Below are 13,266 nucleotides of genomic sequence, written 5' to 3' on the forward strand. Positions count from 1 at the left end.
CCCCCCCCCCCCCCACTCTCCTCCCAACCCAGGAACCAGGAGAGTGTCATAAACCCTTTCAAGACGGAAAGACGTTTTATTATCTCTGAAAGTCTTTGGTAGATTTCAATGAAATTCAGTACCCTCGAGTCTTTTGCAGTTGCATTGAAATACTTTCTTAACGAGAATGTAAAGATTAAGTCGTGGAAAAAAGGTTTATTGCGTTTCTATTATATTTATCGTTTACTGTCCTTCTATTATGTCTGTATTAAATAAGATTATAAAAATCTAGTATTCGAAAAAAAAAAAAAAAAAGATAATAAAAGGATTCTTTTTTAACAAATAAAGGATAAAGTTAATGCCAACAAATTCCTGTAATGTTGCTTTAAAATTGACAGGTATAACGAACTTTATTTCTAAATTTTATTTAAGAGACATGTATAACAAGCTTTTTACACACCAAGTTTCAAGCAATTTCTGAGCAACCTATGATATCCGTTTAAGTAGAAACGCTTTTCACCAAGTCTGGAGCCTTTCTGGAAGGCTCGGAAGAATGGACATGTGCACACCGACAGCGATACTTTGTATCGATTTAGTTGCTGCAAGAGTCTCGTCAGCGGGCGCGGATAATTAATTTCGACCTGTTCTGGATTAATGGTTCCATAATTTGGACTTACGTAATTTGTGGCTTAGCTAACCGCACATTATGCATCACGTTATCGCGTCTGTCTGAGTATTATGCGCACGGCGAAGACCCGCGGCGGATGAAATCCGCGGTCGCGTGGATGTCGGCAATATCGTGCACGATATCCAGATCGAAACGTATCGGTGTAATCTCGCTTTATATACCGCGTCTGCCGACGGATAATTGGTAACGTCGGCGCGCCATTAATCTGATTGCCTCTTAATCGTTTTCATCCACTTTAATCTACCATTATCTTACAAAATGGACATCGTTAGGTTACTATCGACATCTTCGAGGTTGTATATTCGAGACGTAACTCTTTTCCACGCGATTGCTTACGCGTAGGGATCATTCGGCCGTGAAATGCGGTGAGGGTGCGGTGTCCGTCGCCACGGAACAAACGAGTCTGCCTCCCTAGGGGGAGGAAGGGAATCCTGAAACCTCCTCGTAAAAGTGTCTTCGCCGCGCTGGAGAGCACGTTTTATTTCTCAATGTTAGAGGGACTAGCCGGACTAGCTATTGCAGCCGCGTCCGCTCGTTTTTGCAACGTGGATTTTCAAAATATCCGGCGAGAGAACGTGCCGGAGGAATATCCAGAGCGGGGCTTTATGGGGATACCTTACCTCCTAACGCTTCACGCTAAAATCCTATGAAGTATAGCCGTTTCACGATGACGAACGAATATAGTTAGAGAGGATGGTGCTTTCCATTTGGTGGCATAAGTCGACGCGTCACTTTATCTTTCTTGACATTTAAGTGAGTAACAAAGGTAAAACGACACCTGTGTCGACTTGTGTCATCAAATGAAAAGCACCCAGAAAGGAGAAATAACCGCACGCCTTCGGCAAGATCGGATATACGTTAACGAGTAAAACCGCCAGCTGTGATCACGAGACACAAAAGAGGTTTATATTGATGGCTTAAAGGCAATATCGTACTTCTACTCTATTAATATAATTTATATAATATAATATAATATAATATATGTATAATGAAAGACATGTCAACTCACTTGTTGTAAAGAACAATGTCAGGTAACCATATGTGTTCCGATGGTACATGAAGGGTGTCGACACCGCCATATTCGTCCGGATTCCACCTCAGCTTATAATCGTGCCACTCCTGAAAGCAGAAGGAGGAACTGTAAACATGTCATTGATTTAACGGAATAAAAGTCTTACAGTGTTTTAAAATGATAGTAATATCGGTTATCAAATCGACGATCAATTTAATTATAATGTTATTTCACTTTCAATTTATAATATTGTGTTTTAAGTCCAATAAGCGACGCATAGTTTATACGGGGTATCTCACAACTCATCATTTTACAATATTTTAATGGTGTATTCTAGAGATAAAGTAAAATAAAAAAACATGTCAAGGCTACAATAACGTTTTAATTATAAATCGATTAAAGATAATTAATAATATTAAAATTTGCACGATGCTTACGTTATTAAAATACTGAACAGTGGTTGTGAGATTATTAGGCACGATCTATAGCTTTGTAAACTTGAGTCCGACTTTTAAAAAATTAAAATTTTTATACACAAAATGATATAATCGACGGGAAAATCGCTACAATAGCAACTACAAACGATTCTGAATCGAAATATATTAACAATTCATTTAATGTTAAAGTCGGATGACAGTCATTTTTTTAAACCTTTATATTTTTTAATATAAGTAACTACAAACGAAATTATTGTTACTGCAAACAACTACAAATGAAATCATTTTATGTACAAAAATATTTTTTAAAAGTCGGGTGCCATGTTCACAAGATCTAGCTTTAATTATAGTACACCTTTTCTCACTTATTTGATGAAAGTCTTAATAAATTATCAGGCAACCTTTGTGAACAAAGAAAAATTGCATGAAAATAAGGGGTACACGAAAGTCATTTCCCTTCTATATTCTTCCGTCTTTTTTTCGCTTTATGCATAACAACTCTCACTACTTTTTCTTCATGCGTACTAAAACAGTTGTGAAACCTATTACCATTTCGTTTGTTTGATAAAAAAAGTGACACAGTTAAAAAAATTAGCATTTTTTAGATATTGACAGAAAATCAATTCTGAGGAAGGCGTATATTTTTTGTTACAAAAACGATACACTTATAACTCTTCGAAATTATACTGTTAGAGAACAGAAATGTCGTTTGTCCTCTGATCAAATTTAGAATAATTTTCATAGTAATAATATTTTTTAAATTAGACACCCCGTGATGGAATGTTGCCGAAATTACATAGAAACAATTTACAGAAAGTATTTAGAGTTATGTCATTTTTCCTTAAAAGGTTCCTTAAAATTGTTCACTAAATCGAAATTTTTTAAATGTTTTCTCACAAAAAGTTGCTAATTTTAAGATGTATCATTTTTCTATCCAACAAGTAATTTGTAAATATTAAATTACGATAAAAAAGAACGTTTCTAAAAAAAAGTATTTTTTGCAAAGGAACTTATTGTCTATATAAATTAATATTGATCCATAAAAAAGAAGTATATAATATTTGTAATCGAATATCCACCATCAGGAAAGAAATAGCCCATAATCGTCTTAACTGCCTCGATATATGTCACCATTTAACTCCGGACCCTCTTACGACCGCTAGGCGTCTCTTCGTGATCCTCATAATTATCTTACGGAAGTTTCGTCCATCGCTACCAATATCCGAGCAGGAAGACACGATATCCTATTTCTACGATCCACTTTCCGGTTTACGCGTTTAAGCGAAATGAAACGATTAAAGGCAAAAGTAATTACGGGACTCTCGATTTTTCTTTCTGTCCGTTGCCTATCTCTTTTATCTTCACCACAAGTTTCCACGTTTTTCGAAACAAACAACGACGGTCAAATGCATTGTGGCGAGAGAGAAATCTTTCCCAGGATAATATTTTTCTCTCTTTCATCACCATATTTCTCGCTGAATAGAAGAGAAAGAAGGAACCGAGGGATGCGTCTCGCGAGTCACTTTGAGAATTCAACCCAGCTTTTTCACTCGTTTCACGTTGAGAACGAAATTATTGATCGACGATGATGAGACGATCAACGAGGCATTACGACAGGCTGAAATAAATATTTACATTCGTCGCGTGAATTTGTCACATCACCGATCCTATCGAGTCTGATTCCAAGATGCGATTGATATTTTCTTCTACGAGATGGATGTCGAACTGATAGCAAAGCATAACTCATCGAAACGCCAATGTTTTCTTACGACGGATCGATACTCGGGCGACGCCCGGCGACTGAGACTCCGTTTAATCCAGTTACAGCTTATATATATTTCACTCATTCACACACATCCGTTGAACATCGACCAAATCTATTGCAGATTAACATCATCAATAACGGAACAAACGTATTCAAACAGTTCGGCTGAATACAAAATCTCTAATTCTTACAAATAAATAACCTACCCAAGTGTAACTCTCCGATTTTGATGAACTTTTAGTATGTTGTTCTCCAGACAAAAATAAGCGACACGTATTTTTTTATACGTGCCCATACGCACTTTTAAAGGGTGAAATACCCCTTTGAAAAAAATCGGTTTTTCTCTTTCGAAGCGAATATCGTCGAAAATATAAGAGATAGAAAAAAATTTCTGCAATAAAAATTGAATGGCTTCAAGAGTACTTTACAACTACAATAAAAAAAAATTTTTTTAATTACTTATTTATTGTATACTTTCACCCTTCACCCCTATTTTAAAAAATTTTTATATCTTTATATAACGAAAATTGAAGAGCATAATTTAATTAAAACAACGGTGTGAATTTAAATTACTTTCCGTAAAACCATTTTTCAAAAATGAACGAAAACGTCTCTATACGCGCTCCATACGTATTCTCACACGCGCACGCGTATAGAGACATTTTCGTCCATTTTTGAGAAATAGTTTTACGGAAAGTAATTTAAATACACACTGTTGTTTTAATTAAATTATGCTCTTTAATTTTCATCATATAAAGATATAAAAATTTTTGAAAATATGAGTGGTGGGTGAAAGTATACAATAAATAAATAACTAAAAAAATTTTTTTTATTGTGTGTGTAGTTGTAAAGTACTCTTGAAGCCATTCAATTTTTATTTCAGAAATTTTTTTCTATCTCTTATATTTTCGACGATATTCGCTTCGAAAGAAAAAAACCGATTTTTTTTCAAAGGGGTATGTCACCCTTTAAAGGTGCGTATGGACACGTATAAAAAAATACGTGCCGCTTATTTTTGTCTGGAGAAAAACATACTAAAAGCTCATCAAAATCGGAGAGTTATCACTTGGGTAGGTTTACTTATTAGTAATATTGACAATTTGGTTTTACCAGCTCGACCCAAAGTAATCGTAGATAATTATTTAAATATTCAATTGTTCGAATAAAGGTGTCCAATCTTGAAATTGTTTCTCGACATTACACAAAATGAAATAGAAGACAATTGTTGCAAAATAGAAAAACTACGAAGCACAGAGAAAGAAAGAGGGAAAGTCGGTCTTTTCCTTTCTCGAAAACCGTTTCTCTCTTTTATATTTAATATGAAATTTCTTCTTCTTTCTTTCTTTTAATATAAAATATAAAGCAGGCGCACATGTAGAAAGAAAATTGTATCTTAAATATATCTCACGTAATAATTTTTATTCTTTACGATCTGTTAATTTATTTGTAGCAAGATTTCTCATTATTAAATGGCCGTGGCGTGCGAGGAGATCTTATCGATGTAAAAAGAAGGGAGAGACTTTATGAAATGGAGTGTAGTCGATCTCGTTGCGAAAATAAGCGCTTTTTATATGATATTTCACCGTTATAAAAATGAATTGCTACGTAATTTCGAAAGCTATTTCGTCGCGCTCATTGCACAGGAAACACAATAGCTTGTTATTTTATTCTTATCCACATCTTACTCAATCTGAATTATACAATTCATTAAAAGTAATATTTTGTATATACATCAAAAATTTTAAATTTAAAACAAATAGCATCCTATACGGTGATAACAAATTATCCAGTTAAAATAGTAAAATAAGATTTATTTGTTTATAATTGTTGCCTGTTTTAAAACAAATAAAACATACAGGGTGATAAAAAAATTTGGTTATAAAATTTTTCGTTTATCAAATCAATAATAACGTATATTCACAAAAAAAGACCAGTTATGTTTGTGTATATTTATAAAAAAATTTAGTTTCTAATTTAATTTAAATTGAATAATTTCAACTTTGGAGTGTGTTAGTTATATTTTATTAAATACCAAAAATATATAATAATCAACATTCAAAATGACCATTTCTAGCTTTGATACAAGCTTTCAGACGTTTTAGAAATGCCCAACAATAGCCGCACATATTTCTATAAATAAATTTCAGACAGTAATAGTCTCCAGTTTATACCAACTGATGACAATTTTTTGGTGCAGTCTTTTTGATATCTAATAAAATGTAATCCAGAATTTATTTTTTTTAAATACGTTATTATGTTAAATTGATAATTGCTTTATTACGTAGACAAAGACATTTATAATGATTTATAAATATTCAAAAATCTTTCTTGTTAACTTACAATCTTACATGTCTACTTAGGGTGTAGAATAATTTTCGATTTAATTTACAAACCGACAATTGCAAACAATGCGAGTCAAACTTGATACTGTTAAATTTATTTATTCGTGAAGAATTAGTTAAAGATTACTCTTGGGTGTAACGTGATCTTGTCATCCTACGCAAAATTATATCACGCAACAACGTGTGACAGAAAACAGCCGCTACAGACACCTGCGACGTACGTTCGCACCGGTACGGCGCGTCGAGTTTCGTTGCTCTTGCAGGCATTAATTATTCCGCTCGCAATTAGCCGAGTTCGGTAGGTATACGTATCTGGCATCGCCACCGCACTGCGCCTAAAATTCCCCGCACGATCCAGCGAACCCGGATCGAAATCAGTTACCATGGCGCGCAACGAGCAGAGCAGTCGAAGGATTTTAATTACCTGCTCTTTTACAGCTTTCTGTCCCCTTTTTTGCCCTCCCTTTTATATCGCTCGAGTGAACGAACGGTTCTTGCGAACTCTTTGAAACAAAACTGCAAGGAAACTTCTTCTAACGCGAGGAATCGATAAATTAATTTAACGAAATTTATTGACTCCACGTATGAGGTGAAGCGAGAGAATACAATTAGGCACTTTTTGGAAGGCTCTACTGAGAGAATTATTGACATGAGAAAGCTGTGTGCAGTATGTACAAAGATGCATGCAATTATACAGTATGCACTTTAGCAATTTTCCTACGTTTCTCTCCCCCCCCCTCCCACCCGCCTCCTCTTGCCTGTAGGGAACGAGATGATAAACCGTCACACATCTACCACGGAAAATTATCTTCCTGCTAAAACGATTATATGGCGGCTCGGATGATTCCGACGTTAATTTAGTACGCAGTTCTAAAATAGGAGCCTGCAAAAGGGAAACGCCCCAAGACAACTTTGCAGAGCATATTAGAGCACTCTATATATCGGGCGGATTGTAATCAAAATGGAGAAAACTGAGGAAAAACTAAAACTTCGGCACTAAATCCTACTAAACCGTGAACTTTGATGAGAGCTCTCTCTCTCTCTCTCTCTCTCTCTCTCTCTCTCTCTCTCTCTCTCTCTCTCTAATTCTGCTAAGATTGAAACTAAAATTAAGCGGGAAGGTAATTTTGCTAATTAATCCGACACTATTACAGAAGCATACAGTAGGAAGTGTCACATAAGATAGGTTAATTTTATTAAAATATAGTATTGATTTAATAATGTGGAATCCAGTTTTACAATAACAAACGTGTGCACGCGCAGTTTTTGCTATAATTAAGCATTGCACTCTAAATTGTTGGGAGTGAAATTTCTCGAAAAGTGATAATTGCGCTGCAGTCCGGCAGAAGTGAAATTTTCACTCTTAAAGAGTGAAGAATCACTTTTAGAAAGTGAAGAAGCACTCCAAGCGAGAATCAATTTTCTATCTCTGCTGAAATAAATAATTTTATCCTCCGAAAAAAGAGACTGAAGATAAATATTAAGTTTAATCTTATATCTTTCAATATCCAATATTGACGAAATTAGACTTATTCGACGTGTTTTTGCATAAAACAAAGAAATCTGGCAGAAATAAAGTATCGCTCTGTCTCTCGCAAGGAGATATTAATCATTAAAGACTTAGGAAATTTACTTCTTGGAAAAGTGAAATGGAATTCACTCTTACTGGACTGGCGCAACTATCATTTTCCTTGAAGTAAAATTTCACTTTAAAAAATTTAGAATGAATTGTACATTACATGAATCTGTTTCTTCCATTGGATAATTTTGGAAAGAAAGTTTCCGCTTTTATTATTGCAATAAACAGATATTATTATATTAATGTATTTTTTAGTAAGAAATTCGATTATTATTAAATATATGTCACAGCTACTTCGTCATAAACGATTCTAAATCACTTTGAGGAAGAATCATAAATTCCTACTATGAGAGTCTTTAGTTATATCTATACTCATATCACCATATCATACTAGTGATAATTCAGAATTATAAGTCATAAATTAAATCTTACGAAATTTTCATTTAGAATAAATCATACTAAATCGCTCAGTTTTCAGTGATTATGTCAATCAGTTCTTGTTAGTTTTTCCGATAAAAATAGCAAACATATATTTAACTAGATTTAGTTATCTCCATACACACACACACAATCACTGATTACTGATTTATTATTGCCTTATAACAATTATGACACACTACAACACTGATCTGTTACTAGAATAGTTTATTCCAGAGAGCCCATAAGAATTAAAAAGAATAGTACTAGTCTGTAAAAGACAGATGTTACTCAAAGAACACTAAAGTCATACCATAACATCAAAGGACAAGATCTTGTAAAGAAAGGAAAGAATAAAGAAAGAGTTAATTGAATTTCGGAAAAGTGAATAATAACACGGCATTCTTCTCACAATTGAATATCCAGCCTCCAATATCCAGCCGTGTGTGGTTGAGTGGCTCGAAGCGCGATCATAAAAGTTCAGTATTTTTCAATATCGTCGTAAATTACACCACACGTCATTTGCATTCGAATTTTTCTTCTCGCACGACGGTGCTACGCAAGGGGCACGATTTACCGAGGATGGAGGATCAATTCTACGACGTCGTAAAATCGCACACCGCGCGATCGCGGGAGAAAAAAAATACTAGCGATTTAGTGGCGATATATTTTTTTTCTTACACTATATGGCGCAAAGTGCCTTCGTGATACCAGCCGTCTGGGAGAAGTGCATCTCTTCAGTCTTCTCTTGTATCGTAAATATCTTTTCTCAGAGTATCCGCTCTTCTCCGTTGATTATCTTAACTCTCGACTGTGCACGTAGCTTCACTTTATAATAACACTCTATTCGACAATTTATAACGAATGAATTATTTAATGTCTCGACTTTTGCGCGTGTAAGAAATGATAAAAGATACTTGTGTTTTATAGCTTTCTCGTGAAAATTGTCAGAGAATAAAAAAACATGCGATAAACTCTTCAATTCTAGGTTATAAATTACGGAGCGCACATTTTATTTTGCGGACGAATTGTAAATTGAGTTGTTTCGTACCATTACCTTTCCTCTAGGTTACTTACAGTTTCTTTTCTTTAACTATATTTCTTTATTAAAGAGGCGTGATCAAAGTTGAAGAGACGACAGCGAAGTACATCGTAAATCGGTTTGCGCAGTATCAAGAAAGGTATCGTCGCAGGAAGATGGAAATCGGCGTTAAGAGAAAGGCGAGAGAGAGAAAGAGAAAGAGAGACAAAATCGACGACTATCTAGCGTAACCTTTTAAACTCGAGAACGGCTGAGATTCTCCGTATTTCTCCAGGGGTGCGTCGCGTCGTGCTGTGCGCCTCCTGTCGCAGGGTGCCCAAAGGATTTGTTGGTGTACCCTGCGTCGAAAGAGAGAGAGAGAGAGAGAGAGAGAGAGAGAGATTTCAGAATAAAGAGGGAATTGGCAGTCGCGAAAGGCAGAGAAAACTCGGCACACGTTCGGCTTACTCATCCCCGTCGCCGTCGAAGTCACGCGTGTAATCGCGATTGACAATTCGCGAGAGCTCGCGAGGGAGATAAGAGACTGCGTCATTCTTCTCTTGACGATACGATGTCCGGAATAAAGCGAGCCACGATGCACAACCGACGGTAGTCATCGTCGATTATCGCGCACCGTGCCGTTTAGCTTGAAGCGTGGTTGTTCCGTCGACGTTGTGTCATACGTTCAGATTTAGCTGCCACGTAAACGTAGCGTGTTCGCTCTTGCGAAAAAATCTCACGGCGAAAAACACAGAGAAAACGCACACGAGACGCATACCGCATATACACGCGCGCGCGCGCGCACGCGAATTTTTACCTTGCAGTTTTAACGGCTATATTTTTCGACGTACCAGCAGAATGTTACTATTGATAACAAAATTGCGAAGCTAGCAGCTTTGAAATACAAGACTCGGCTTGCTTTCAGTATGAAAAACGTATATCTTCCTACTGGCGCGTTTAAAAACTTACACACGTACAATCTGCATGATACATTCTGTTATAAATTTCTCTTATTTATAAAACGATACAAAAAAATATTAAATATGTATGTAAGTTATACGTGCAACTACATATGCATGTGAATATAAAAATTGCATATCTTTAAATATCTCTCTTATTTTATTCAAAATTTGAGTTTCTTAAAAAAGGGAAAAACTATTTTTCTCTTGATGGAGAGTTAGTGATTAATCACATAATATGAACAAAAAGAATATATTCTTAACATGAATATCATTTTGTTATTTTTGTTTCACAACATATTTTTGTTTCACCCTCTAATTTTGACTTCTTTTTTTAATCATCCTTTTTCGAATTATAATGATTTTGATGACTTTTTTTATAAAGTTAGTTCATTTTTTTATGATTGATAAGCAATTTTAATTTTCTAGCTCATTCATACTAACAATTCAAAGATCTTTTTGAGTTATGTAAATTTTAAAATAGGGGATACACCTATAAAATTAAATTTGAAATATTAAAAAGATAAAATTACAAAGAGAAAAGGTCGACACAAGTAGAAAACAAATATTTATCATCTGTTATTATTATGCAAAGAGAACTCCTAACAAAATAGTAACATCTTTAAAATACAGATACAATCAAAACATTTCGGATCATGTTTTTCAGTCAGTTTTTTCCTTCGCGATACGTCAGACACGAATCTTTTAGGAGCCCGTGTCAGAACATTTCGCGGGAGGTGGAAAATAAACGTTGGATAGAAAGAAATCCGTTGTTACCGAAATCCGAAGTAGGTGAGAAAACTTGGCGAGACTGGAGGCTGTCGGCTTCTTTTCTAGCAAAAGCTGACAATCGGACGTTCGGAAGCCCCGTAAAACTCGCTAGCAACAATGGCAGAATAAATACGCGCGATGCAAACATCTTGCCCTATTTAAACAAGCTCTGGGTATTGCGCGTATCTGTAATCCCTGGATCAGCCATTGCGCAAAAAATACCGAGGGAAAGCAACAACAATACGTGATTTAAACACATCGGCTCGAAATAAACATCACTTTTGATATTTACATTTTCGTGGCCTATAAAATAAATTCGTTACGGCGGGCGGTGGCGATGAGTAGATTTCACAAGATATTAGCTTACATCTTTCGAAATAAAGTTACTCGTTGAATATATAAAGAAAAAATGTGTTTCCAAACTTTTCTAAATCAACCCTTCGCCTGCAATCTGGGTTTTTTTTGCACAAGTAAAATTTTGCTATCAAACTTTATCTTAATTTTTGTTCAAATTTCAATTTTTATTGAATAAAGGTTTTAATGAATTTAAAAAACCTATTTGATATGTAATGTAGTTAAAAGATAATCTTAAACTTTTTTTGAAAGTCTAGAAAAGAACAAGAATTTAGGCTGGACAACAGAAACTACAATTGCAGATGAAGAATTAATAAAATCCGAACATTCACATAAATTACGTGAAAGTATTTAGCTTCACGGTTTATATAAATTTCGTTACAATCTCATTACAATTATTACTGGGCGATAATATCATGGTACTCGCAAGCAAACGAGATAAACTTGCATAAACGACTTAGCTACGATACAATAACGTTACATAGTAACATTGCTACAAAGTCTATGCTATGTAAATCCACGTCTGAATTTGTATTCAAACCAGCCTTTGTAACGGACGACGCCTTCTTCATGCTATCGAGGAGTTAAGTAATGCGGCACGAGCATTGGGTCGGCGCATCGGTTAATGAACAAAAGGGACGAGGAAAGCGAGAATCCGTCTCCTACTTATATTACGTTGCAGTTACAAAGGCTACGAAGGAATACGGAAACTTTCCTCTCGCCCTTGTCATATTTACAGTATAAATATCGCCAAAGAGAAACGATTTCTCCGGCCGCGTGTCGAGAGCTCGGACGGATTTCCGGCACAACAATAGAGATGAGCAGGACAACTGTCTCTTGAAAATCCACAATAATATGAGAGTTTCCAAAGATACACGAAAAGAACGGTTTTACTGAAGCATTTAAAACTGTAGTTACGTATAAATTAAAAAATAATTTTATGGACCATTAAAATAATTATATACAATTATATAGAATATAGCCCACAAAAATTGGTTATTAGAATGTCTGTACTTAGCAGAAGAAATAATTTTGCAACTAGGGGAAGCCCGGGCAAAATGGATGCCCTAGGCAAATCGAATACTTTTTATTTTCGCTTATCTATCAGAAAATGGTGCTATGAATCTCTAGCTGTTGCAGAAATAACCGGCCGGCGACGCTATAAAAATACAAAACGCAATATGATTGCGATTGTTTACGTTTTATATACAAATATACGAAATTGTGTGTTTTCTTACGATTTTCGCTTAGGTACATAGCGTAATTATTAGCAATAATTGTTTTTTAACCAGTGTGAATGAATTTTTATAAGAATTCTCTGTCTTTAAACGTGCATTAGAGGTTAAAATTTTTCACTTGTTGCTGAAACTTATTATAATTTTTCCTAATTTGCGCCAAGTAGGTTCTTTGGGCAAAGTGAGTGGGGGCAAAACGAATAGCACATCATCACTGCTGGACCTAGCTGTAGTGATGTAAACAGAAAGCGAGTTAAAAAAGAAAAGTCTGTTAATGATTAAGAGAACGTACGTTACTTCTGTTTGGTGTGTTCTCAAGAATACATCGATCCAACCATCCGAAGACTGGATCCAGTGCAATCAGTGCACTAAATGGGCTCATGAAGGCTGCACAACGTATAGAGGATTTGGCAGCTACTTTTGTGACGATTGCCAATATTAATTTTGATATTTTTTTATTATATTCTCATTATTCGAATAATATTCGCTTTACCCAGGGAGGTTGGGTAAAGCGGATGATTTTTCTTTTCTTACATTTTTATTTAAAATACAAATAAATGTTCAAGTTTTTCATTTTATTTAATTTTATTTTAAAGTTTATTCTATAATGAAACTTTAAGAATAAAAAAAAGTTTCTGATCTTAATTTTAACTATGTCATTTTTCTTCCCAAACCTTAACATATCCACACTGCCCAGGCTTCCCCTA

General features: G+C 35.0%; 1 protein-coding gene across 1 annotated transcript in view; it reads right to left on the reverse strand.

Annotated features, from left to right (window-relative positions):
• The window catches only part of nAChRalpha1 (nicotinic acetylcholine receptor alpha1), an 88,622-nt gene that overhangs the window by 22,181 nt on the left and 53,175 nt on the right, over positions 1 to 13,266 (reverse strand). Inside the window, exon 3 of the mRNA XM_018542980.1 lies at positions 1,677 to 1,786. Coding sequence (XP_018398482.1) covers positions 1,677 to 1,786 — 110 coding nt within the window. The remainder of the gene's footprint in view (positions 1 to 1,676; positions 1,787 to 13,266) is intronic.

Source organism: Cyphomyrmex costatus, unplaced genomic scaffold, assembly GCF_001594065.2.
Source record: "Cyphomyrmex costatus isolate MS0001 unplaced genomic scaffold, Ccosl1.0 scaffold111, whole genome shotgun sequence".
Lineage (NCBI taxonomy): Eukaryota > Metazoa > Arthropoda > Insecta > Hymenoptera > Formicidae > Cyphomyrmex > Cyphomyrmex costatus.